Below are 26719 nucleotides of genomic sequence, written 5' to 3'. Positions count from 1 at the left end.
GATCATATTAACTGTATAGATCAGTACACTGACACACAGAGAAGTTAAGGGACTTGACCAAGGTCTCGCAGAGAGACAGTGGCAAAAGATAGGAATAGCACCCAGGAGTCATGGCTCCCAGTTCTGGCCCTGTTCTAACTGCATCCCCAAGTGAAGAGCTCAGGACATTGTGATCCCAATGCACTCTTCTCTCTCAGTTGGTGGTACAGGCAGGCCTTTACCATGGCAACGAGATGCTCTGCAAGATGGTGTCAAGCGCCGAGGTGAATGTGTGTTCGGAGCCGGTGTGGAAACAGAGGCTGGATTTTGACATTAGCATCTGTGACCTGCCCCGCATGGCACGACTCTGCTTCGCCCTTTACGCTGTCATCGAGAAGGCCAAGAAGGCACGATCCACCAAGAAGAAATCCAAGAAAGCTGTAAGTGAGGCCCGGGAGGGGTTGGGGTGGGTGCTGGGCCAGTCTCACCAGCTCCGTATGGCAGCGGAAGCAGCATTGAGCTAAACACTTAGGACTCTTGCTGTTCAAAGAGGGAACTTCAGCCAATAGAAAAGCTGCTGCCATGAAGGGCTGTCCCATTGCGACTGCTCTAAAGAGGTTGGGGAGTTCAGGAATGGCTACCGATACGATGGGCTGTCCCATTGCGACTGCTCCAAGGGGAGCAGGAAATTGGGGAATGGCTGCCATTATGATGGAGCTGTTCCACTGTAACTGCTCTGGGGAGGGAGGGGAGAGGAAATTCAGTAACTTATTCTATATTTAACTGCAAAGAAAGGGGAATTATTTTCATTTCCCTTTCTCTGCATTCCAGGGCTTCCTCATTTGTAGCTGAGGTTAAAAGTCATCATATGATGGCTCTTCTCTATAGTAATGTCTTTCATGCAAACCCTGTGCATGGCTAGTTTACAGCCAAGGGAGTGGGGGAAGAGAACAAACTCTATAAGGAACTAGTTTACAGCCCAGGGGGCGTGAGAACAAACCCTGTGCAGAGCTATTTTACAGCCAAGCGGAGGAGAGAACAAGAGGCATAAGCAGGGAGCAGAAAAGATGTGTTTTCAGGTGACATTTGAAATGGGTTGGACAGGCAGGGAAGCACAGACACATTTAGGGAGGCTGTTTGGTGCAAGCAACAGAAGGGAAGGCCCGTGGTGCTCAAATTCACTTTGCGAGCTCCTTTTGTTCTCACACCTTCATCGCCTGCACCCTAAAATGACCCTCCTGTGATCCCATCTCTCAGAATCCTCTGTCCCCCATATTCAAGGGTGCATTATGCTATTTCAGCCCCAAGTGAGAAGACACAGGGTAAAGTCTGTTGTCCCACATGAGGCCAAGTGCAGCATTTACAGCCAGTGTACAGGAATGCGATAATTTTAATTCATAATATTATAGATCCAAAAGCATATTCTCTGCACCCAGGAATTGCACATTCCCTGGTACTATCTAGTCAGTAAACTTAATCCCTCCAGCTCTTTTCCTTTGGAAAGTTTTCTTAACGACCCCCGAAGGGCAAGAAACACTTTCATATCTATGCAAATGCTTCGATTCTGTACAAAAGTTTGCAACCTCCATGAAAACATAGGCACAGTCCCGAAGCTGAGAACCAGAGGCATGCAGGGTTCATCAGGCTGCCTTTGCAAGAGGATCGAAAAGCAGAGGGTTGATGCTGTTTGATTATAAGGTCTTACTGATGCCCCAATCCTGCAAGTGCCTCCTGGCAGATGGGACCTCTGTGCTTGCACAGAGCCATGTTGGCATTGATGGGGCTTCTTGTGGGCAGAATGGATTGATGCTAACAGGGTTCCGTGCAGGTGCAGGGGTCCCATTTGCATGGAGGCCTGAGACTGAAGCATTTGAAGGAGAGACTGGTTTTTTTTAAGTGTGGGAACCAATGCCTAGCACAGTGGAGCCCCGATCCCTGACTGAGGCCTCTGGGTGCTACCTCAGTACAAATAAAACCTGAGAGTCATTCAAATGCTGCAGTTCTGTGGATGTTCAAGAGGCGATATTCATCTTTAAGGCCATTGGGAAGAAATCTGGGCAGTTGGGTTAACTTAAATAACTCCAGTTTGGTTTGTTAAGTGCCAATGTTGACACAAGTACGAATTGATATAAACTGTCCATCAACAAGTTTAGGCTTGAAATTGGCAAAGGTTTCTAACCATCAGAGGAGTGAAGTTCTGAAACAGCCTTCCAAGGGGAGGAGTGGGAGCAAAAGCCTAACTGGCTCCAAGGCTGAGCTTGATAAATTTATGGAGGGGATGGGATGATGATTCAGGGATAGCTCAGTGGTTTGAGCATTGGCCTGCTAAACCCAGGGTTGTGAGTTCAGCCCTTGAGGGGGCCATTTAGGGCAAAAATTGGGGATTGGTCCTGCTTTGAGCAGGGGGTTGGACTAGATGACCTCCTGAGGTCCCTTCCAACCCTGATATTCTATGATTCTATGAGACTCCGTACGATGGCATGTAGTTAATCTGCAACTGCTAGCAGCAAATATCTCCAAAGGCCGGTGATGGGACACTAGATATGGGGGGCTCTGAATTACTGCAGAGAATTCTTTCCCAGGTGTCTGGTTGGTGAGTCTTGCTCACATGCTCAGGCTCTAACTGATCACCATATTTGGGGTCAGGAAGGAATTTTCCCCTTGGTCAGATTGGCAGAGGCCCTGAGGCTTTTTTGCCTTCTTCTGCAGCATGGGGCACAGGTTACTTGCAGGATTATACTAGTGTAAATGATGGATTCTCTGTAACTCGAAGTCTTTAAACCATGATTTGAGGACTTCAGAAACTCAGCCAGAGGTTAGGGGTCTATTACAGAAGTGGATGGGCAAGATTCTGTGGCCTGTGATGTGCAGGAGGGCAGACTAGATGATCATGATGGTCCCTTCTGACCTTAAAGACTATGAGTCTGAGCTGAATTGTTAGAGGCTCTTACCCATGTGCTTGTCCTGGTGATAGAAGGGAACCGGACTTTAGTGAGAGACGGCTGGTATCGGGAGGATGGGGCTTTGAATAGGCAGATTTGCCTGTGCATTTTGGTTGGGCTTTTCAAAGAAGTCCTTTAGGAGCCCAAATTTCATAGAATCGTAGGAGTGGAAGGGACCTTGAGAGGTCATCTAATCCAGTCCCCTGCAGTCATAGCAGGACTAAGTAATATCTAGGCCATCGCTGAAATTCAGTGGGAATTGTATGCCCAATTTCTTTAAATTCTTTTGAAACTCCCAGCCTTGTACCACAACCTTTCCCGTTGTCTAGCATGGTCCCTGGTCAGCCTCTTGCTTGCTAATAGCATTGTAACTGTTCTGAGATGCAATGCATGAACTTGCTGGAGAGCACCGTTGGTCTCTCTGGACTGTCCAGAAGCAGGAAGGTGAGGTTGAATCACTTACTACCAAGAAAAGAGGCGAACCTGCATGCTTACAGGAATGAGTCAGATGACTAGTGTTTTTCTGGTTTGTTCTCTTTCCTCTTTGAGTCATGCCAAAGCTATTTCTGCCCTTACATAGAAGATGTTGAGTCATTGCTTTCTGGACCTTATCCACTAAGTATCTCACTTTGTGCTTTGGCACCCTCCACCATGTGTTTTGATACGGACTTTTGTTGTTGTTTGGCTTCTCATTGTGGACTAGAAGCTAATGTTGCAAACGTGATCATGCTGAAGTTACCCAGAGTCTGACTAAATCAACAAAGGGGCTTGGAGATTGTGAGAGGTCAGTCAGAAGTGTTTCATGTTTAGTACTCTAGGGAAACAGCTGACTTCCCCGCCGCTCCCATGAATTAAAAATCTCTTTGCCAGGACTGCTAGAGAAGCCTTAGTGTTTTCTTGAGAATGTGTCAGTGGAAGGACGTAAAGGGCTTATCATGGCTCCTTTTAAATCTGATAGATGCCCCCTTTGTGTGTATGCGCACATTTGCACTGAAATGTCCCTTTCTGGCTGTGCTGATAATTTCATCTAAGATCTCTCCCCAGCTACCCTCTTGAGAGATCAGTTTCTGTGTGTGTTTTCTCTTAGACCATGGAGGCTTCTGACAAGTCTTGCTTAATGCTGGTTCTGCCATACTGACCAAACTGTTTTGTTGAAGAATTGAGTGCAAACAAACTCAGCTTGCCAGTGGAATTCCAAGAAGGCAGTGTAGTCTAATGGGAAGAGCACCAGACTGCGACTCTAGGGGAGATGAGCTTTATTATTGATTCTGCCACCATCTCTGTTCTGATTTCCCCTATCGGTAAAATGAGGTTATTTATACTTTGCCACCTTTTGCAAAGTGCTTTGAGATCTATGGGTGGAAAGTGCTAATTGTTATACTAAAGGATCAGCAATCTGTCCCTTCCCCCTTTATTAAACAATAACAATCCCCCTCTCCCCCTTGATCAGATATACCTGGCTTTATCTGCACAACCTGGTTTCTGAATCCATATTTACTGAATTGGTCCCTGTATTAAAGTGTCTTGGAGGGAACTGTAGAAATATACAAAGTAGCCAAGTGTAATGGTAAGAGATGCCAGCAGATCAAGGGACGTGATCGTTCCCCTCTATTCGTCATTGGTGAGGCCTCATCTGGAGTGCTGTGTCCAGTTTTGGGCCCCACACTACAAGAAGGATGTGGAAAAATTGGAAAACGTCCAGCGGAGGGCAACAAAAACGATTAGGGGACTGGAACCCATGACTTATGAGGAGAGGCTGAGGGAACTGGGATTGTTTAGTCTGCGGAAGAGAAGAATGAGGGGGGATTTGATAGCTGCTTTCAACTACCTGAAAGGGGGTTCCAAAGAGGATGGATCTAGACTGTTCTCAGTGGTAGCTGATGACAGAACGAGGAGTAATGGTCTCAAGTTGCAGTGGGGGAGGTTTAGGTTGGATATTAGGAAAAACTTTTTCACTAGGAGGGTGGTGAAGCACTGGAATGCGTTACCTAGGGAGGTGGTGGAATGTCCTTCCTTTGAAGTTTTTAAGGTCAGGCTTGACAAAGCCCTGGCTGGGATGATTTAGTTGGGGATTGGTCCTGCTTTGAGCAGGGGGTTGGACTAGATGACCTCCTGAGGTCCCTTCCAACCCTGATATTCTATGATTCTATGATAACCCCTACTCTAAAGTCCTTGCCATGTGTGATCACTTCCCACAAGTGTAGGCATTTCAGTCCTGTCCATGTGGCCAAATTCCAACTCCAGTAACTACATTCTGCCTTCTTAAATTCCCCCTGCAGTTTCAAGTGGGTACAGTGCTCTTCTTGCTCTAAACTGAAGCATAATGTTCTACTTGCTGTTGAAAAGCTGCTGGTTCCACCCCAGGGGTGGGTGCAATGGGTACTATATAGTGTTGGGTGTAATTTTACCTGCTCCAGGTGCTGGATGTGGAGATTTTTAGGGTTGTTGGGGGGCGGGGTTATTTCTTGATATTTTTGGGGGGGCTGTTTTGCTCTTGCTCCCTTGCTAACCCCCTCCTCTTCCCATCAGCCAGCTCCTGGCACCACACCTGGTTCAATCTCCCTGTTCCCCTTGCAGGACTGCCCAATAGCCTGGGTGAATGTCATGCTCTTTGACTACAAGGACCAGCTGAAAACGGGAGAGTGCTGCCTGCATATGTGGTCCTCATTTCCAGGTACCAGGAACTACAGCTCTGGTCTCCCCCATCGGAGTGGGGACAGAGCACAGGAAGGGCAAGGGCGGCATCTCCTATTAGCAGCACAGAAGGAGCAAGAGTTCTTGTATTTTACTGACACTCTCTCTGCCCGCTGGTGGGACTGTTATTAAGTCTCTGTGTTACAGTAGCACCTAGAGGCCCCACCCAGATCAGGGCCCCTTGTGCTGCGCGCTGGGTGCACATGTCATGAGAGACAGACTCTGCCCAGAGTGGCTCACAAGCTAGAGAGACAAGACACAGCAGGCTGGGAGGGGAAACAGGGCACCGAGAACGGAGGAGACATGCCCTAAGCCAGACAGCAGGTCAGTGACAGAGCTGAGAATAGAACTTGTATCTCCTGAGTCCCAGTCCAGTGCCCTGTCTGCTGTGCCACACGGTGCCCTCCCATCTCCCTTCACTGAGCTTTGGGAATCCAGCCTGAGGATCTTTTTACTTTTTCAGATGAGAAAGGGGAGCTGTTGAACCCCATGGGCACAGTCCAGAGCAACCCCAACACGGAGAGCGCAGCAGCCCTGGTCATCTGCTTCCCCAGCGTCACACCCCATTCTGTGTATTACCCATCCTTCGAGCAGGTAAAGGGCAGGGCATCTCTCTGGATGGGTCACCTTGCTTCCTGGCCTATAGAACACAAAGTTCTCAAGTGTCCCATAGAGCAGCATAGCAGGGCTGGGTGCAGGTAGCTGGTTAATAAAGGCTGCCAAGGACTAACTGAAAGCTTTGTTCTTATCGCCACACACACTGGGGTAGGTCCAGCCTGTCAGTCAGTCCCATCTAAGCCCCAGAAAATCTGCTCCGCGTAGATGAGCATTTGTCCGCAGACTGATTTACGAACTTTGCAAGCTGTGGTGGAAAGCGAGCTCTGCCTGCATTTCAACGGGGTCAGAACTTTGGGCTTCCTCTGTTGACAACCTCAGATTATCTGAAGTGGCTTTGTTCAAAAAGGAAGAGTTTCCCTATCACTAGTGGAAGCTTGTTAATGCAAAACTGCCTGATTCCAAATGAGGGTAAAATTTCAGCTGGACAGTTGCAAGTCAGGAGTGAAGGGCCCAGAATTCTGCAGTGTTTACCGAAGGGCAGGTTTCTGAAAAGGCCTGTCTTGGCGTGAGGTTTGTGGAAAGGAGGGAAGAGACACGTAAGGGAAAATGAGTGTTGTGAGAGAGCTCCCAGCTGGCCAGCACTCACCGATAACTGAAAATGTGGTATGAGAAAGCTACATCGATTGCTCATCTCCACTGACCAGACATCTGGAGTGGAAACAGCTTCAGGAGAGGCTGTGTCCATTCCAGAAAAGGAAGCGGGAATTCTGCTCTTGCTGGAAGAGATTGATCATTCCCTGCACACATGTCCATGACCGACTGTGTCACCACACGTGGCAGCTTGTACAAAACCATCTGCTTGACTGGAGCACTTCCAAGAATCCATCACTCTGTTGTTGCTCTGGAGGGAATGGCTTGTGTTATCTTGGACATCACTGAGCGTGGCTGTGCCTCACATCTCTGCGATCGTTGACAGGCGTGCCATTCTCATAGAGGGACTCGAACCCTTGGCTTGCATGATTGCTGCCCTCTTGCCCATTTCTCTACCTTCTACTTTCTGCTTGGTGTAGTGACCCCTGGTGGTGAGAGCAGAACTGCATGGCTGATCACTACACACTCTCCTGCTGCTGAACTGTCAGCAGGGCGTGATTCTGCTCTGGAGGGCTTGGGAACTCGCTGGGCTCTCATGAAGTGTAGGTGAAGAGCGGGTTCCCCGGTGGGCATAAAGGGGAGGTGGGCCATGAAGAAGATGAAGGCAGATGCTTCACTTAGCCTGTATTTGTATTGCAGCTGTTGGAGTTGGGGAGGAATGGAGAGTACACCCGTGCCGTACCAGAGGATCTAGAGGAGGTAAGTGTCTGGCATCATCCAGCAACCTGCTGTCAGGTCTGACAGGCCCTCCCTAAGGAACTACACACATAGGACTCCGTGGGTGCTTTTTCTGGGAGACCCGCCCCCTACCCCATCCTCACCCAGCTGCCCTCAGCTCTGCATGGGCCTGGCTTTCCTGGGAGAGGGCCCCCACAAGCTTTGTCCCATGTCCATCCTGGCTCCTTTCCCCACTTAGGTTGTGCACCCTAATAGTTCCCCCTGGGGCCCAGCCTTGCAGCATCTCCCAGGGAATGGAGCGAACTGCGAGGCCATTTCAAATTCAGACTGAGCCCCATATGTTCCTGTGAGCAGAAGCAGCAGCTGAGGGAGATCCTGGAGCGGAGGAGCCACACCGAACTCTACGAGCATGAGAAGGACCTGGTGTGGAAGATGAGGTACGAGATCCGGGACCAGTACCCAGAGGCCTTGGCAAAGCTCCTCATCATCACCAAGTGGAACAAACATGAGGATGTTGCCCAGGTGAGGCTGGGGCGGGTGAGGGCCATGGGTCAAGCAGCCAGCCCAGATAATGGACTTCGGGGACCCCAGTTGGGAAGCGGGACAGTGTGCAGCTGCTTTTGTCTTCCATTTTCCATTGGCCTTTGCTCTGTGCACAGGCGCATTGGGGTGTCCTCAGCCCCTTCAGGTCCTGAGATCCCAGAGCTTGTGGATTCTGTTACGGTGCAGGCAATATATGCTGTAGGGCTTTTGGGTTGGGACTTGAGGAGCTGGCTCCTGTTTCCGTTGGGTCCAATGAGACATTGTCCCCCCCGCAGTTGTGGTGAACTCCCCTGAACCATCTCTGACAAAGTCAAGGTTCTGCTGTGTTCTGGGCTTTGCAGTCTCTGGGCGCTATACAAGACACAGATGAAAACTGTCCTTGCCCCCCAAGAGCATACACAGCTGCCAAGGCCAAAACTAATGCAACCTTGTCAGTTAGCAAAGTGTTCCAGGCTCAAGGCCTGGCTCCTTACATCAGTCTCTCTCGATGGCCATTGTCTCCTCTTCCTTTCTGACTACTTGTTCCACATCTCGTTCTTGCCCCTGCAGATGATCTCCCTGCTCCAGTCCTGGCCGGAGCTGCCTGTCCTGAATGCCCTGGAGCTGTTGGATTTTAGCTTCCCGGATCGCTATGTTGGTTCCTTCACGATCAACTCATTAAAAAAGCTGACGTAAGTACACACCATGGCGGGGAAGCTGTTGAGCTGCTTTCTGATTGGCTGGAGGGTGGCAGAGGAGGATTATGGGCAAATGCTTGAGCCTCTTCTGTACACATAAGTACAATTGATGCAGCCAGGGTGATGTCGTCTTTGATCTTCCTTTTCCTTCCCCAGAGATGATGAATTGTTCCAGTATCTGCTGCAGCTCGTCCAGGTGCTCAAGTATGAATCCTACTTAGACTGTGAATTAACCAAGTTCCTACTGGACAGAGCTTTAGCCAATCGCAAAATAGGACACTTTCTGTTTTGGCATCTCAGGTAAGGAGCAACCTTATTTCATTCTCTGCCTGGGTAACCAAGTAAAACCAGCCTTTACTGAAATCCTGATTGCACAGGAGTGTGTGTATGTGAGAGAGAAAGAGAGGGACTGGGTTTAATACATGTATTGAAAGGCTATTGATAAGTCTTACCCAGTCTCTTTCAGTTGAAGTATTTCTATGGTTGTGAGACTTCCAGGAGTGCAGTTCTGACTCTGAAAGTGACTGTCAAAATGGCATCCCAGGGTCCTCTGTGTGTTTCTTCTCTTGCTGATTCCATATCAAATGGGACTCATTTGACAAGTAAAAAGATGTTGAGTACAATTTTCAAAAGTACCTTAGTGATTTGGGAGCTTAAGACAGGTTGATGTCCCAGAGCACTGAGGCTTCTAAGTCAATTTAGGTGCTTTTCACAGTTTTACTTGTTGTTTCTAACTGCCAGCCTGGCAAACTCACCCTGGAATCTGAGAGGTAAGATGGTGGCATATATTTTTAGACTCCAGATTGCTGAGATTCTAAACATTCTGGGACAGACCAGGCCTGATCCACACCCAAAGTTGCACTAGTTTAACAAGAGGTATGATGTTCCACACACAGGGTTTAACTAAGTCAGTGCGACACACTTTCATTGGTTTAACTCTGGCTTGTGTCAGTTTAGCTTGCACCTGTAATGTACGTTGGTGATCCTGATATAAAAGTTGCATTTTCAGGGTGTGCTTTCCCTCCTCCTCTCTCCGCTCCCCATGAAGCCTTAGACACATCTCAGTGTATGCCCAGATTTGGTGACTGGGGGATGCTTCCACTGGATGCCCTACAGGGACCTGCTTTTCAGAAGGCAGGTGCTCAGCATTTTCTGAAAATCACGCTCCTTTAAGATGTCTCAGGCTGGGCACCTGGGATCAGCAGTCGCTTCTGAAAATGTGGATTCAGGCTCCTCCAGGCCAGAACACTGAGGTGGTTCTCAAAAGGAATGCTTAACAAGTCAGTCATCCAGTAAGAAGGCTCGTGGCTTCAGACAATGGAGTTTTCTTTCGAACCGTCTGGGTTTTTTTTTTCTCTGTTACATAAAAAGAATCTAAATGGAGCCATTAATAATAATTTTCGTGTGCTGGTGCGAACAAGAGAACAAGTCACTAGCTACAGAGAGTCAGGCTGGCTTTAATCTCCCTCTCTCTATAGGTCAGAGATGCACGTCCCTGCAGTCGCCCTCAGGTTTGGCCTGATTTTGGAGGCCTATTGCAGAGGCAGCAACTACCATATGAAAGTTCTAATGAAGCAGGTAAGGGCTGCTCTGAGGCAGGAGGCCGACCGTCCCCTGCTCACAGCCATGTCGTCTGTTAGTGTTTAAAGATTTATTTGCATTGCTGTAGTGCCTTGGAGCCTTAGTCACAGACTCATAGACTTTAAGGCCAGAACGGACCATTGTGATCATCTAGTCTGTCGTCGTGCACGTTGCAGTCCTCCACAGAACCTCACCCACTCCTGACATAAGCCCCTAACCTCTGGCTGAGTTACTGAATCCTCAAATCATGATTTAAAGACATTGTTAGAGAGAATCCACCATTTACACTAGTTTAAATCTGCAGGTGACCCAGGCCCCACGCTGCAGAGGAAGGCGAAAAACCCCAGGGTCTCTGCCAATCTCACCTGGGGGGAAATTCCTTCCCGACCCCAAATATGGCGATCAGTTAGATCCTGAGCATGTGGGCAAGACCCACCAGCCAGACACCTGGGAAACAGTTTTCTCTAGTAATTCAGAGCCCTCCTCATCTAGTGTCCCATCACCGGCCATTGGAGATATTTGCTGCTAGCAGTCGCAGATCAGCTACATGCCATCATAGGCAGTCCCACCGTACCATCCCCTCGATAAACTTATCACGCTCAGTCTTGAAGTTAGTTAGATGTTTTGCCCCTCACTGCTCCCCTTGGAAGGCTGTTCTGAAACTTCATTCAGAGGATGGTTAGAAACCTTCATCTAATTTCAAGCTTAAACTTGTTGATGCCCAGTTTATATCCATTTGTTCTGGTGCTAACATTGGCGCTTAACTTAATTAACAATTCTCTCTCCCTGGTATTTATCCCTCTGATATATTTATAAAGAGCAATCCTATCTCCCCTCAGCCTTCGTTCGGTTAGGCTAAACAAGCCAAGCTCTTTGTCTCCTCTTATAAGGTAGGCTTTCCGTTCCTCAGATCATCCTAGGAGCCCTTCTCTGCACTGGTTCCAGTTTGAATGAATCTAAAACATGGGACACCAGAACTGCACACAGTATTCCAGATGAGGTCTCACCAGTGCCTTGTATAATGGGACTAACACTTCCCTGTCTCCACTGGAAATACCTCACCTGATGTGTCCTAGGACTGCATTAGCCTTTTTCGCAGCTGCATCACCCTGGCGGCTCTCTGGCTTATAGTCATCCTGTGATCAACAAATACACCCAGGTTTTCTCCTTCTCTGTCGCTTCCAACTGATAAATCCCCAGCCTGGAGCCCATTGTATTAGGCGCTGTGCAGACACCGAGCAAAAGGATGGTCCCTGCCCCCAGGGACTTAGTCTGGATAACTAACATATATCAGACTGACAGCGATAATTCTTTTCTTTATGGGGTGTTCGACCCAGACGTCCCCTTCATGTGCAGTTTTGCTCACATCCCTCCCCAGCACACACACAATCCGAGGTTTAGAAGTGAAGCTGCTCTTCTTCCAGGTGGGTTGGTCCAGAATGGATAGGACTTTTTGCAGACCAGCAGTACAGTGCAATGCAATGTTCACTAGTGAGGACTGAGTCCGATCTCCTGTGTCAGTTCCTGGTTCTGCTGTTGTCTCACTGTCTGATTTAGGCCCATGACTTTCTGTGCTTCACTTTCCCCAGGTTGGGATTATTTAAGCACTTGAGAAATCTGGGTTTCAGTCATTGGCTGACAGGGGCTGTAAAAGTGCAAAGCATTATCTGTGACTGTTAGACACAGCTGTCCGAGGAGTGGGCATGTGACTGTGATATCCAGGGCATAGGACAAATCCAAGATGTGATTGAAAATCACTTACCACTCTGGTGACCCACGGCATAAACTTCAGCTCCTGAGAGGCGCTTGCGCACAGCCAGAAGCCCTCAGTTATACTGCAGGATAAAGACATGTTAAATTCCCCCACCCCCACCCCCGCATCCCCAGAAGCAGGTTTGGTAACTTCCCCTCAGCAGAGAGCGATGGGGCACTGCCCTCTTGGCTGGTGCTCTGATGAAGCTGCATTGTTCAGTTCATGGTGAACACGGAATTGTTTGTTTGTTTAAATTCTGGATGAAATGTTAGTGCTTATGAGAGAGGAAGGGGGGTGCAGGGCACAAGCCTAGGACTTGGGAGACCTGGATTCAAGTGACCTCGGGCAAGCCACTTAGCTTTGCTGTGCCTCAGTTCCCCATCTGTAACATGGGGATAATAGCGCTGCCGTTCCTCCGGGGCTGTGCTGAGGATTAATACGCTAAAGACTGTGAGGTGCTCAGGTACTGTGGTGATGGGCCATGGAAGTACCTTAGATAAAGAGGAAGAGATAAATTAGAAGGACCCATAGGATTGTCAGCAAAACTAGCCAATGCATGTCAATCTTGATCCACAGCACATGTGTTGTTCCAGTTCTGGGACCCCTACACAGCTCTGCCAGAGCACTTCATGGCTAACCTACAGCCCCCTCTCTTATTGCAGTCCTGGGCCTCTACACTAACCCGCAATTTCAGGGCTGAGTCCCTCCCCTGTTTTGCCAACATAAGCTCACTCCTGACCTGCCGACTGTCCTGCTATTCAAGTTCTGGACTTCCCTCGGGCAGCCACCCCCAAACATGCGGTGTCTAGCCAGTGTTCACTACGGGGAGACAAGAAGGAAGCCAGCAGTATGTTCCCATGTGGCCCTATAAGCAGGGTTTCTTACTTTAATTTTTTTCCTCTGTCTGTGTCAGGGGGAAGCACTTAATAAAATGAAAGCCTTGAATGACTTCATTAAAGTGAGCTCTCAGAAGGCCACCAAACCACAAGCCAAGGAGATGATGCATGTGTGCATGAAGCAAGAGACCTATCTCGAGGCACTTTCCAATCTCCAGTGCCCTCTGAACCCCACCATTATTCTTGCTGAAGTTTGGTAAGGAGGATTGGTGCTCCATGCCCTTAACTGCCATGTGGTTTTTGCATTACTGTTTGGTGGAAGAGCCTAGATCACTGGCTTTCCTGATCTCTCCCTCCTCGCCATGCTAGTCACTTGTCTGTTAAGAGCATTTGCAGCTGGTTTTGCATATGAGGCTCCACTCCCCATGCCTGAGCGGGAAGAGACCCTGACTGACGAAAGGTTTCTTCCCTTTCTCTAGTGTGGATCAATGTACTTTTATGGACTCCAAGATGAAGCCATTGTGGATTGTGTTTAATAACGAAGAAGAAGGTGGAGGGGGAGTGGGCATCATTTTCAAAAATGGAGACGGTAAGTCTTACGAGTTCTGTACCTCTGATCGCCAGGGAGCATTAATAGATATAAAACATTAACGTGGAGTAAATGGGCTGGGGCTTGGTCTCTGAACTGTGTATCGTTGTTAGGTAAGGAGACTGTGGCTTTGACACCAGGATTTCCGATGGAGATCTAACAGGCTCTTATCTAAATAGTCACCAGGCACAGCTCTGTCATTCAGACTTTCTTGTAGCTCTGTAGCCCCAGTCGCTGTAAGGAATGAGGCTGGAGCTGCGTGGGAGCCCTAGGCTCTCATAGCAGGAGTCACTGCTGGGAATGGGGAAGGAGCGCTGGAACTGGAAGAGCTTTCAGGTACTCCTATCCCAGCCTCTGCCAGTAATAGTCGCTGTAGCAAGGGGGTTCCCGCCATAGTGCATTTTGGCTCACTGAGGCTCACTGATACCTGTGTTCAGAGAGAGGCTTTCTGAAATGCCCCAGACAGAGCCATGGGAACAGAGCCAGTGGCAAAATGAAATGCAGTAGACAAACCTGTCCCGCTCCGGGGAGAGGGAAGGCATCTAACACTGCCAGGCCCAGTTGCGGTGACAGTGGGAAACTCTGCTGAATGCAGGTGCCTCCTAGTGGTCAGCTATAGAAAGTGAGAAGTATGGCAAATGCATCTTCCATATGCCTGTGCTCTCAAGAAAGCATTTGCTGAAGCTGAGCAGGAGGAGGGGAAAATGAGAGAAGTAGAACTCTGTCTTCATTTGTAACATCTGACCAGATCTCCGTCAGGACATGCTGACTCTGCAGATGATCCAGCTGATGGACGTACTATGGAAGCAGGAGGGTTTGGACCTGAGGTGAGTCACTTGTGCTGTGGCAGTGATAGTTTGCATTTGGACCGAATCACTTTGTCAGTCATCCTATATTGCCCTACCAGGGAAAGGCCGAGACAAAGCCTCTGTGCCCGAGTCTGTGTGGAGTGGGTTGTTTCAGGGGGAGGTAAGAGCAGAGGTATGATTGGGCGAGGGAGAAAGAACTTAAATGTCTGATATTGCAGCTGAAATCACAGTAGACGTGGGCTGATTGGGTCACAGCTGTGCCTACAGGGAACCAGTGGGGCTGCTCTTACACATGAAACCAGCTGCTAGCCCTATTTAGGGGGCTAATGAGGGAGGGTGGATGGAGGAGGCGGAAGAACTGCAGCTCCTGCTCCCCTCCTACTTACCCCAAGAACCAAAGGGAACTCCTCCAGCTCCGTGTCCCATCACCTCTTTCCATCATTACTACAGTTATCGGCCCTGACATTCAGCATCGGCAGGAGTAGTGGTCAGATAGGGCACAGAACGTTGGGCTGCCTCAGCTTTATTTGAAGCTCTGCCACTGCGTCGCGGTGAAGCCTTGGGCAAGTCACCCTGCTTCTTTGTACCTCCCTTTGCCCTTGCCCATCTTTAAAATTGTGCAGGGGGGGCATGTGTAATGAAACTGACCGGCCTCCCAGGAGGGTTATGACAAGGCCTAGTGGATGTCTGTAACGTGCTTAAAGAGGCTCAGAGTAAAGGTGCTAGATGAGGGCAAAATATTTATTGTTTAACTGGGCCTTCAAGTGAGCACCTCTTTCTTCTGTACACCCGGTCCTCCAGGGTGCAACCTGCCCTCAGCTCCCTTGGGAGTCATTGGAAGTCGAGGCGCTTGGCACCTTTGTACACTGATGCTTGTTACTGGCTGAGTACCCTTGGGATTTGCAGAGGTCCCTGGTTGCTGTGTGTGAAGTTTAGGTGAAGTCCCCCCTTCCCACCCCCGGATTTATCCCAGCAAATCCCCTTTGTAAAGTGGAGGATGGGGAATCCCAAAGAAAAGCCAAGCCAACGCTGTGCGAGGTCTCAATGGAAGGGGTTTCTCTCATCTCTGCAGGATGACCCCTTATGGCTGCCTCTCCACAGGCGACAAAACGGGGCTGATTGAAGTCGTCATGCACTCGGACACCATTGCCAACATCCAGCTGAATAAGAGCAACATGGCAGCCACTGCAGCCTTCAACAAGGATGCGCTGCTGAACTGGCTAAAATCCAAGAACCCAGGGTAGGTGGTGCTGTGCTCACTGCAGCTTCAGGCTTCCTTCCAACTGGAGACGCATTCTGGTGCTTTGCCCTGTTGTCCCCTCCCCTCTTTGGTTCCTTCTGATTTCCAAGCCATTCAGGAACAATTGGGAGTGCATGCTGCATCCCTGGGCTATAGCTTCATTCTCATGCCTGTGTCCTTCCCCGATACACCAGCAAGCATCCCGTGTGTATAGCTGGGTCTTGGAAATGTTCCAGGGCAGGACAAAGCTCACTATTCCCTTGGGATACAAGAGCCTTTTTTCAGGTTCACCCCCAAACTGGGGGGGCTGAGAGGTGCTGAGCTCAGCATCCACAGCTTTATTGAGAGTCATGGATGCTCATTACCAATTGGATCAGGCTCTTGATGCACTAAGGGATAAGGGCCAGCATCTTCCCCGTTTTGTAGAATCCTGATACTTCTTAAGGGATATAAATGAGAGGGCCAGATTGATGGCCCTGCAGGCTTGAGTTCTCTATCACTTACAGTGTGGGGCAGTAACAGTGCTTCCCTCCTCCCCAAATCCACCCTGCCTATCCCAGACCTGCAGGAACCACCACTAGGAATGAGTGGGGTTGTTCAGTCCCCAGAGCCCCTCCAGTCCTGTGAAGCCAACAGGTTTGGTTAAGACTGAGCAGGAGGCCCATCCACCCTTCCCTGATGGAGGAGAGACAAGAAGAGTCCCCGGTGAAGGACCTTACAGAAAATACAGGATTGGTAGTTTGTGTACATGTCACACCACATTCAGCAAGTTTACACGGGAGAGGGGATATGAGAGCGAGAGTCCAAGGGTAAAGTATTTGTATTCAAAGTACAACCTTCTGTTTGGGTTTAGACTCATCTTTGTTTCTGTCCCCCGCAGTGAAGCGCTGGAACAAGCCATAGAGGAGTTCACTCTTTCCTGCGCTGGGTACTGTGTGGCAACGTACGTGCTGGGCATAGGGGACCGGCACAGTGACAACATCATGATCCGGGAAACTGGCCAGGTATGGAGCATTCGCTGGCACTGGAGATCTCATTGCTGCTGTTTGTATCTTTCGCCATAGGTGTGTGCATGCCACTCCGAGAGGAATGGAAACATCCCAGTTGGTTTCTTCGCTATCTTCGGACCAGATAGTGTGGGAGCTGCTGAGGCCCAGATAAAGGCCCCAGACCTTCCAGCCCAACAGTAGAAAACGGAAAAATTCTCACTAGCTCTGCCCGTTTGTGTGGCCAAAACAAGACTTTGACTTACAGGCGATTATATAGCTTCAGAATATATTTGCCCTTCTTTCTTGTGTGCCTTGATGAGCTGTGAAATAGTTCTGGACAGTGGAAATGTCAGTATTTATTAGACTAGTGTTAACACCCACTTTGTAATGACTAGGGTGCAATTCACACTTCACAGCTATTGTTCGAGGTCGTCTGCAGACTCAGGCAGAGATCATTTACACTGGCTTCCCATTTTGAAACTTTACTTTGCTATTACAAAGACTGGAGGCTTTAATGAAAGCTGAGGTCCCAAAGAAGGTAGTTACCTGTGCTGTAATTTCACTTCCCTCGGATTTTTAATGACCATTGGGTTTCAGGTCTCATCTTGAAGCTTATATGGTGTCCTTCACTTCCATTATTCCAGAGGCTGCAGGCAAAACTAGGAAGGGGAAACCCCTTTTGCCAACAGGACACGTTAGACTGTGGGGACAGTCTTGTGGGAAGGGGTGGAAGTCCCATCTCTTGTTCAGTCTAGTTTGAAATGAGCCAAAGCCATAGGAAACAGCCATGTACTGGTCTATGGGAGATGAACTAGAAAGAGGCCCAGTAGATTGCTAGGTGCTATAGTCCTGTTTGAATTGCTGTCTGATGTTAGTGAGCAAGCTATCAGCTGCTGAGCTCTGAAATTCAGAGCTGTGGAAAATAAGTGGCTCTGTCTGCACTTTCTTCATGTAACACCCCCTAGATCCCTGCTTCACCTTACTGTTTTAGATGCCTGTGGTGGGACAAGTGCTGTCCTGGAAACAAGCACAGTTATTGTTGTGATGAAAGACCTTGTAAAAACCTAGAGATGCCTTTGCTCTGTGAATGCAGCAGGAAGGGGGCCAACTTCGCACTCTGCATCTACGGGGCTCAAGAAAGCTCTGGAGAGCCGCAGCTGCTGAGGGTTTCTTTCTGCTTGACAGAAATGACATGGAGGCCTGGGAATCTGCAAGGCTCATGGATATAAATTCTGCACAGCTTGTGACAATCCACTTTTTGCCACTAGAGTGTGCTTGGAACCCTTTGAACAGCAGCATTGATTTATTTCAGGGTTTAGAGCAGCCTTGCAACCTGGTCATGAAAAACCTGTACTCACCTAGCGAGCTCTATCTAAAAAAAACCAACCCCTTCATCGGCATGTGTAGAGTTTTGCAGCTGCGTCCAGCAGGGCATCAGCCATCCAGCCATAATGCAGGAATCAGAATTGCCTTTCTGGAATGAATCATTGGCTCATCTAGTTTGCTATCCTGCCTCCGGCAATGACCTATTCCCGAGGCTTTAGAAGAACATAAAAATCCCCCATGTGTATCAAGTGCTGCAGGGGTAAGAATCCTTCCTGACCCAGCCAGCACTTAACTTATGCATGGACGCATTACTGGTAACACTTGTGTCCTACAAAGTAAGTACTTCCCCTGCTATCCATGGACTGACATGCAAAAGGTGGCCTAGTGTTTCTGATTGCTTTGGAATAGAATCCTGAGTAGAGTACAGATGCCAGGCAGCCACTGGGGCCTGATCATTTTGAGTAGGTTTTTTTTATTTCGCTTGGAGAGATAAAGCACATTCTCATACAGAGAAGTGCAAGAGAGTTTAATCAGCAGAAAGCAGACACATCCCCCTAATAATTCTTTTCTCTCTTAATTCCAGCTGTTTCACATTGATTTTGGCCACTTCTTGGGGAACTTCAAGACCAAATTTGGCATTAACAGAGAACGTGTTCCTTTTATCTTAACCTACGACTTTGTGCATGTGATCCAGCAAGGGAAAACTAACAACAGTGAGAAGTTTGAAAGGTAAGCTCCACTGATCTGACTTGGGCTTTAGCAAAATGTTTTGGGGTGGATGTGTCCGTTTGTAGCAATCACTTCATCTAACAGTTGCCCCCAGATGCACACTAACAGTTTTGGACACAGAGCAACAATGTGGGTGAGGTAATATCTCTTATTTGGTGGGAGACAGACAAGCTTTTGCGCTTACACAGAGCTCTTCCTCAGGTCTGGAAAATGTGCTCAGTGTCACAGCTAAATACAAAAAGTGGAACAGATTGTTTAGCATAACTAGTTAACACAGGTTTCAAGGGACCATTCAGTGTGAAGTGGCCTGTTACCACCTCTATAGTCATGAAGGGGAAAGAGAGGGCAGGTATAGATTGGTTGTTCTAAACTGTAAATCCAGTCTCTCTATTCAGTCCATGATTTTTAGTCTCTAGCAAATTTAAGCTCCCAGACTTGTCTTTTGAAGGTGTTGTGCAGGTTTCCTTTGAGGATAAGGCCTGCTAGTTTTGTGAAAAGTGTTCTCCCCCAGGTAACGGTGTTTTTGTCTTTTATTGTTATTCAGTGAGAGTTCATTTGAGAGTGCAGTGACGGTCTGGTTTTACCCACAGAACTGTTGCTGGAGCATTTAGTGCACTGGATGAGGTACACCACATGTTGCGTTAGGCAGGCATGGGGCCCATGGACCTTGAAAGGTGTGGTGTGTGAAGTATTGATCATCATAGCAGTGGAGAAATGTCTCCAGGTTTTTGCATCTGTTTTGCTACAACACTTCCTCTTCCAACCACACAAGCAATTTAAATTTAGGGTGGGCGAATGTACTTGAGTTCAAAATGACCTAGACTACCCCTTAGCACTTGCTTGAGCTGACAAACCCTTGGGGATTATCCACTGGTATGAGTGGCTGTTTCTAAGATAAGATAATGTATTTTTAGAAGATTTGGTTACAGGGCACAGCAGAGAACTGGCTTTCCCCTGCAGGAGCTCTAGCATCAAGTACTCATGTCATAAGAATTGGCTTCACTCTAGTCTCTGTCCATACCCCCATAAACACACACAGTTTGTATGTGAGAGAGACTCAGGTCTGGATTTGGGGCCAATGTGCCACTGGACTATACATACTATGAACTAAGTCTTTTCCAGCTCTTGCTAAAGCATATTCTTTTGTTAACAAGTGGAAGCATGGGCTAGTCGAAAAACATTTGGCCAGCTGTTGGAACACCTTGTGTTCAACAGAGAGGTGAAGCTTCAGCTTGGCCATGTTTTTATGCTATCATGGCTGTACTCTTACTTTAGTTGGGCTGCTTGTCTCACTTCCTCTTTGCCCCTTCTCTTCCTGCACAGATTCAGGGATTACTGTGAAAAAGCCTACATGATCCTGAGGTGCCATGGTCTTCTCTTCCTGCATTTGTTTGCACTGATGAAAGCTGCTGGCTTGCCAGAACTCAGCTGCTCTAAAGACATTCAGTATCTCAAGGTGAGGCAGGGGGTGGGAGAGGGTAGGACTAAAGGTAAGCAGTTAAGGAGTGGGAGTTAAATTGCTCCTTTCAAGTTTCAAAAGCAATGAGTAGATATTCGAGCATGCAGGAGCCAGCTGTCAGATAGCCAGCACCAGCTGGTAATTGATTCTCTACCTCATGCTGTTGCTCCCTGCTCATACTATTTAGGGTTTCTCACTCAATTCTAGGAGCTGGGACTGTGCTGGAGGTTTAAATGAATGAGATTCTCAATTAATGTGGACTACAAAAAGTTCAAACTAAACTCATTATCTCTCAACTAAAAACCAATAGGTTTGCTTAAGAGACCTGTTCTTTTTGAAGAGTTGGCAATATTACCTGCTGCCATCCTGTCTTCCTTTTCCTTGCCCCCTGTTGCAGCCAGGTATGCTCAGTTGAAGAATCAGCTGCAGGGAGGCAGGCATAGCACTGAGTGCGTTGGCTCTCCTAGCTACCACCTTCTGTTCCCGCTGTGCCTTTAAAGTGCTAAAAACCTGGTTTCCTGCAGCTGGATGAAATGGGGTTGTGTTGTAAGCTAGTGTTTAAAGGATTGTTTTCCCAGCTCCGGCATGAAAATGTAGTTTACTTTGAGAGAGCAGCCTGCCTAAAACAAAGGTGGTGGTGGGGTTTGTTTGTTTCTCTGTCAGTTGGGTGGGCAGGGCCATACTAATTTCTGCCTCTTTCCTTCAGGATTCTCTAGCTTTAGGGAAAACAGATGAGGAGGCATTGAAGCACTTCAGACTCAAATTTAATGAAGCCCTGCGAGAGAGCTGGAAAACCAAGGTGAACTGGTTGGCACACAATGTATCCAAAGATAATAGACAGTAGAGCAACCAAAATAGCCCTTGTGTGGTCCAGGTGAATGTAACAGCAATAGACAGACAGTAAAGACTGCTGAATGTTGCCATGTTGAAGATCAGCACCTGCACCTCTACAGATCAAGTGTTTGCGAAGAGTCTACCTAACCAACAGCTGCATAATCCCATTCTAGATCTCTAGGGCAGAAGGGAGACAGCATGAGGCAATAAAATTACTGAAAGGTAGGTGTATGTGAAGCTTGCAGATGTAAGTTCTTAAGTATGCAGTCCATCATTTAAGGGTGGAGGTGAGGCTGTTGTGCTAGTTCAGTACATTCCTCACCCACTGCTCATTTTTAGGGATGTGGAGCTGTGCTCAGAGAGGCTGTAATTTGGCCAGTGGCATATCAGCTTTTTAAAGCCAGACTAGAATAGCACTAGCAGTGAAAATAGCATGTTGGTGCATCTAAACTTCAGTATCTCTCTCTGTAATCACAGTGGAAGGTGCTGCTAGGCAATACTTTTTCTAGTTGAAGATTTCACCAGCTTGCCCCCCTGCCCCTTTTCAGGGATGTGTTTTTAGAAATGGGTATACCATCTTGTGACGCTTTATTGACAGTTGGAAGATAATGTTACCAAGCTCTAATATATAAAACGACGCAGTAGGTGGGAAACATCACCACAGATCCACCTTCAGCCTGGCTTGTTGACGAAGGAGAGAAGACGGGTAGTGCCACCTCACCCACTGAAGGTAGAAGATGCACTGTCCATATACAGGGTGATGGCAGTGGATAGAACCAGGAAAGTTGCACCTTCAGTTTATGCGGTGATACAGTATTCTGAAGCATTTTTGTTTACATTAGCTCAGACCCTGCTCTAGTTTTGTAAGGGTATGATGCAGCACGTTAGTTGCATCTATTTTGTTTTTAAGAGTGCAATAGATAGCAGGTGTACACCACACCAAACAAGCAGGCACTAAAGTGCTTTCTGTCTAATCAGTCTACAATGGGGTCATGGCAGTCTTGCAGAATTCATCTTATCTGCAATGAATAAAAATAACTTAGGTTTTTTCCCCCCCACTTCAGTTGTGGAATAACTACAAAATTGTTAACACCATCTTGTATAGCAAAATCATAGCCTATATCGGGTAAGCAAAGATCCAGTCAAAGCAAACGTTGTATCTAACAGTGGTTTCAGCCGCTTTCAAAGGAAGGTTATTATCTTTTGTAAATAAGTCCAAGACACATTCTTTTTAAAGTGATGAAATTACCTTTTACTTTGATACTTATTTATTTAGAAAGGTATTCATGATCTTATTGTGTATGTGCCCTCTGAAAAAATGAATTTATTTTTTTAAGCCATGGTATGGTTCTGCAACAAGAGAATGTTTACATGATGATTGATTTTTTCAGTTACCTTCAATCTGTGATTTTAGGTGCACTTTTGGTAAGTCTAAAAATAAAATGTTTAAGTTGTATACTAGTCCTGGCAAAATCTTTCCCTCACTTTAGGCATTAAAGTCAAGCTGTAGCCATTTAAAACATGGATAGTTAGTTATCACTTGACTCATCAACTTTGTACCATTCAGAAAGCATAGCAAGCAGATTTTAGAACCAGAAATTTATTGTAGCTTAGACTTTTTGGACTGACTTATTACCAATATACAGATCTGAAAAGTTACATCCACACTGGCTACAAGCTGCATCAGAAAGTTTACAGCCTTTCAGCATTAGCATTCAATCATGATCAGTTTTAGTCTAAAATACAGCAGCTACAGTATATGGAAGAATAAGTCTTCTACACATTGACATTAACACAGGACAACTGTCAGACATAAGTTAAAAGTTCCCCAGTTTACTTAAAACTAATAGTTATGTTACCACATAAAAGTAGTCAAACCCATTTCCCCATTTTAGAAATCTAAAATTTTACATTAAAAAACAGTAAGTAGATTGTGTGGGTTCTCTCCCCTGCTTTCAGGTCCATCATTATTGTAAAAGGCACTCCAGAGTCAAGCTTTACCCCAGATAAACCCACATGTAGGTCCTGTTTCACACACTGGGAGGCAAGATGTGTAGTAGGTAAGAATAGGTCTGCTCTGAAAAGATATAGAAGTAGCTGGGTCTACTTTTCTTTCAGTTGTTCACACCCATTGCTGTCTGCCCCTCCCCCCAACCGTCACCTTTATATCTGCTCAAGGAACAACTGGAAACTATTCAACATTTGCCACTACTGGGGTGGAAGCTGAGCCACTAACCTGTTTTAATCCATGTACACCAACAGATTACATGCAATATCAAAATCTGGAACTCTGCTACCATAATGAGTGAATGGAGTTCTAATTTCACATTGCAAGCAAATCAAGTTACCTTTTAACCCACCTCCAAATGTCAAATTGAACAAGCAGATATACATAAGACAAGGCTCTGAATAAGACCAAACGTATTAAATAGAGAACAAGACCTGCCTTACGAAAAATCTAGCACTCACCACCATGGGGTCATAACTTACTTTTCGTACCGTTCAGCCATTCCTTTAAGTAAGTAGTCGTTTGCACTTCCAAGTTAGAGGTCTTTGATCAGAAAATCAGCCTGCCATGTCTTGGAACAATAATCTTAACTTGATTTTTACAAGGTTTGCTGGTTGGATAATATATGCCATAATTTCATCAGCAGGAAAACAGATTTACTAAGTGTAAACAAAAGGTTTAAATACACCAACAGTCCAGATACTGTACAAGGAGCTACAGGGACTAAGCAAGAGTGTGTTGAATAGGAATGATGCCAACTATGCCCACCCATGCCCTAAATTAGAAAAGTTCACAACCCAAAAAATAAAATCCCTATCTAGACTGGTAGCCAAGGTGCATGTGTACACAGGTCTCAGACTTTTCAGCTTCAGTTACCATTATTACAAACAACTGAATAACTTGCCCTGCCAGCAATGCGACCAGCGAGCATCAGCCTTGGACTACAACCAGCCCCACTCTAATTAACAGAATAGCAAACTTACTTGCTCTACATCCAGGCAGTATTTCTTCCTCTCCATTTAGTAATCCTTACACTGAAATAAGCGAAGGATCAAAACTTAAACTGTACTAGGCAGTACAGTTGAAATTCTGAAAAACCTTTACAGTTGCAAGCTTGTCTGTTCTCTCCATAAAACAAAGTGGGGAGGAGGGGAAGAAAGTAACAGCAGGGCTGGAGTGAACACAGCAGTCGAGGCCAATGACACTGCATTATTAATACATCTACACTAGATAACTGTGCCTGTGCTCCTGCTGCAATAGTTATGCAACTTGTATTATTTCATGCTTCATGATTTTTACCTTAGCGTGTTTTAAACCCCAGTCCCTGTTTTCACTACCACAAATAATTCAATATATTTACAAAATATTCAAAGAGAGTCATTCTACATATTAACCTCATTCTGCCACTTTACACATGCACTAGTGTGGGGGAAAAAATTCACCAAGCTGAAATAAGCAACTTTACCCTTTGTCAACAAGTGACCTTTGCATCTTTCAGAAAGAATAAGATGAATCAAGCCAAAGTTGTTTCACCAGGGGGAAAAAAAAAAAGTGTCCAGAAACTCATGTGCAATGGCTACACATCTGTAGAGTCACTTAGCTGAGATGACATGAAGAAAAAAGTGCAAGGTGGTTCCTCACATAGTGTAAAAAATCCAGTCACTGAGGGGCAGGTGAGGGAGGAGAGGTGCTAACTACAGTTCTAGAGACAGCATTAGGAACTAGCCAATATAACACACATATTGGGATGTGTTGGTTGGCTCTACTGGCCAAAATGACTTTTTTACACCATGGATCCTTGATGGAGAGGGTTACAGTGAAGTCTTCTAGAGCAAAAACAAAGGGAACAGCTGGAATCAATAGCTGAGTGTAGAGTCATCCCATTCCAGCTGTTGCTGTCTGTTAACATTCTGTTGGTCCTCTTCCTGCTCCCCTTCCTCCTCCTCACTGCTTTCAGACTCTGCACTAGTGATATCATCTTCTTCCTCTCCATCTTCACTTTCTTCTTCCTCCTCCTCCTCCTCACTGCTGTGCTGGTCCTCATAGGTCTGTCAGACACAAATTAGCCATTGACTTTTCTAGCTGCCTACAGGCTCCTATCCTTTTATACGCTACCTTCATTGGGAGTTGTGAATGCTCAATACTCAGCTGGCTATTGTCAAAAGTAAAGTGGCTCTGAAGTAGTTCTGTGATTTCAGAAAGTTACTAGCCAGTCTTGTCCCTGTTTAGTATAAATACATTCCCAAAGGTCATCCAGTGCTTTGAAGAGTACTATTGAAATAGGATCCTTTGGTGTGAACATAGCAGCAGCATTAGTGGTTTAAAGTGTCCCTGCTCTTCCCCCCCCCTCTTTTTTTTTTTTTAATATCAAAAAGTATCAGAAGTTAACTGAAGTAGAAATGATCCCAAAAACTAACTGCGTCAAACCAGGACGAGAGCAAGAATAACTCAGTGGAAAAAGCTGATGTGGTGGGGGTTTATTGTAAGGAATATACTGAAGGAGCCAGTGATACTTTATTTACAGTCTGGCATAACACACATGTACTTTTTGAGCAGTTTATTGCCATCAAGCCACACCCAACAGATCACAAGAAACATGGCTGCTTCTCACACAACGTACAGTCAACCTGTTGCACTCTCTGCTAGAGGACGTTGTGAAGGCCAAGACTATACCAGGGTTCCAAAAAGAACCAGGTAAGTTCATGGAGGATAGGTCCATCAATGGCTATTAGCCAGAATGGGCAGGGATGGTATCCCTAGCCTCTGTTTGCCAGAAGCTGGGAATGGGTGACAGGGGATGGATCGCTTGATGATTACCTGTTCTGTTCACTCCCTCTGGGGCACCTGGCATTGGCCACTGCTGGAGGACAGGATACTGGGCTAGATGGACCTTTGGTCTGACCCAGTATAGCAGTTCTTATGTCCTCTTTCTGAGGAACGGATTCAAATTCTCCCTGTGGCATTAAACTTGTTGCGGCAGTACCCCCTTTCCAGATCTATCCTGCTCTGACAGTCATGCATGTCTGACAGACTGGAAAGCACTATTTGTAAAAAAGGACTAAGGGTTCTGTCTACTCTGCAAGAAAAGGTGCGATTGTGTTACTAGTGGGCATACCTAGGCTAGCTTTACTCTAGCTAGCACAGGTAACAGCCGTAGCGTGGACGCGGTGGCACAGGCTTCAGCACAGACTAGCAACGGTTACATACAAACGTCCCCAGCAGGCTTTTTGTTCTGATTACTAGGCTGTGCTGAAGCCTGTGCAACCATGTCCACACTATTACATCTGCTTCCTAGCTTAAAGCTAGCCTAGGTATGCCCACCAGTAATACAATCACTCCATCAATTGCAATGTAACACAATCCTGGGACACAAGCCTTACCTCCATAGGATTCACAGTAATGGTCAAGGCAGAGTCATCCCAATCCATCTCATTTTCCTTTCCAGTATCCTGGTCACGCATTGTTCTCTGATGCGCAGCTCGGATTCGGAACACACCCAGAATAATCATGAAAACCAGGAAACTGACACACACGACAATGACAACAGTAGCAGTACTTGGAACAACTGTGACAAGAAAAAGGGAGTTTAACAATAATCATACTAATACACACAGTACTTACAGTTTTTTCAAATATTAACCCCATATTACAGATGAGTAAACTGAGGCAAATTTATCCACAATCACAGAATAAACCAGTAGGAAACCAAGGACAAAAACAGACATTCCTGGCTCCCAGTCCTCTGGTGAGACTGCTAAACTAGTAAGTTTCTTTATTGGTGGCACAGTCCAATGGGCTAGATTCATACCTTGCTCAGGTAAGAAGTGAAGAGTTTGGTGCTATT

The 26719-nt window shown here is 46.8% G+C and overlaps 2 protein-coding genes across 7 annotated transcripts in view; one reads left to right on the top strand and one right to left on the bottom strand.

Annotated features, from left to right (window-relative positions):
• PIK3CD (phosphatidylinositol-4,5-bisphosphate 3-kinase catalytic subunit delta) overlaps positions 1–25576 on the top strand; it is a 54032-nt gene extending 28456 nt beyond the window's left edge. The window contains exons 8-24 of one of the 3 annotated variants that reach the window (XR_012635730.1): positions 198–419; positions 5499–5595; positions 6079–6209; positions 7464–7523; positions 7857–8024; positions 8595–8716; positions 8879–9022; positions 10201–10300; positions 12970–13148; positions 13372–13481; positions 14230–14308; positions 15363–15530; positions 16411–16534; positions 18429–18574; positions 19898–20030; positions 20740–21089; positions 25432–25576. Coding sequence is in view for 1 of the 3 variants with exons in the window: in XM_074933937.1 (XP_074790038.1) it covers positions 198–419; positions 5499–5595; positions 6079–6209; positions 7464–7523; positions 7857–8024; positions 8595–8716; positions 8879–9022; positions 10201–10300; positions 12970–13148; positions 13372–13481; positions 14230–14308; positions 15363–15530; positions 16411–16534; positions 18429–18574; positions 19898–20030; positions 20740–20877 (2121 nt within the window). In the remaining 2 variants the exon portion in view is untranslated. Of the gene's footprint in view, positions 1–197; positions 420–5498; positions 5596–6078; positions 6210–7463; positions 7524–7856; positions 8025–8594; positions 8717–8878; positions 9023–10200; positions 10301–12969; positions 13149–13371; positions 13482–14229; positions 14309–15362; positions 15531–16410; positions 16535–18428; positions 18575–19897; positions 20031–20739; positions 22294–25431 lie in introns of those variants that run through there. The other 2 variants (XR_012635729.1, XM_074933937.1) reach the window with 2 other exon arrangements.
• Positions 22156–26719, bottom strand: part of CLSTN1 (calsyntenin 1) — a 63635-nt gene continuing 59071 nt past the window's right edge. For all 4 annotated transcript variants that reach the window (XM_074933938.1, XM_074933940.1, XM_074933939.1 and 1 more), the window contains 2 exons: positions 26256–26440; positions 22156–24923 (listed from right to left, as the gene is read on the bottom strand). In XM_074933938.1, the coding sequence (XP_074790039.1) occupies positions 24732–24923; positions 26256–26440 (377 nt within the window). In that variant the 3' untranslated portion in view covers positions 22156–24731. The remainder of the gene's footprint in view (positions 24924–26255; positions 26441–26719) is intronic.

The sequence above is a fragment of the Natator depressus genome, chromosome 18 (assembly GCF_965152275.1).
Source record: "Natator depressus isolate rNatDep1 chromosome 18, rNatDep2.hap1, whole genome shotgun sequence".
NCBI lineage: Eukaryota > Metazoa > Chordata > Testudines > Cheloniidae > Natator > Natator depressus.
The sequence above is the reverse complement of the archived record's forward strand: the minus strand, read 5'-3'. Positions and strand labels throughout refer to the sequence as shown.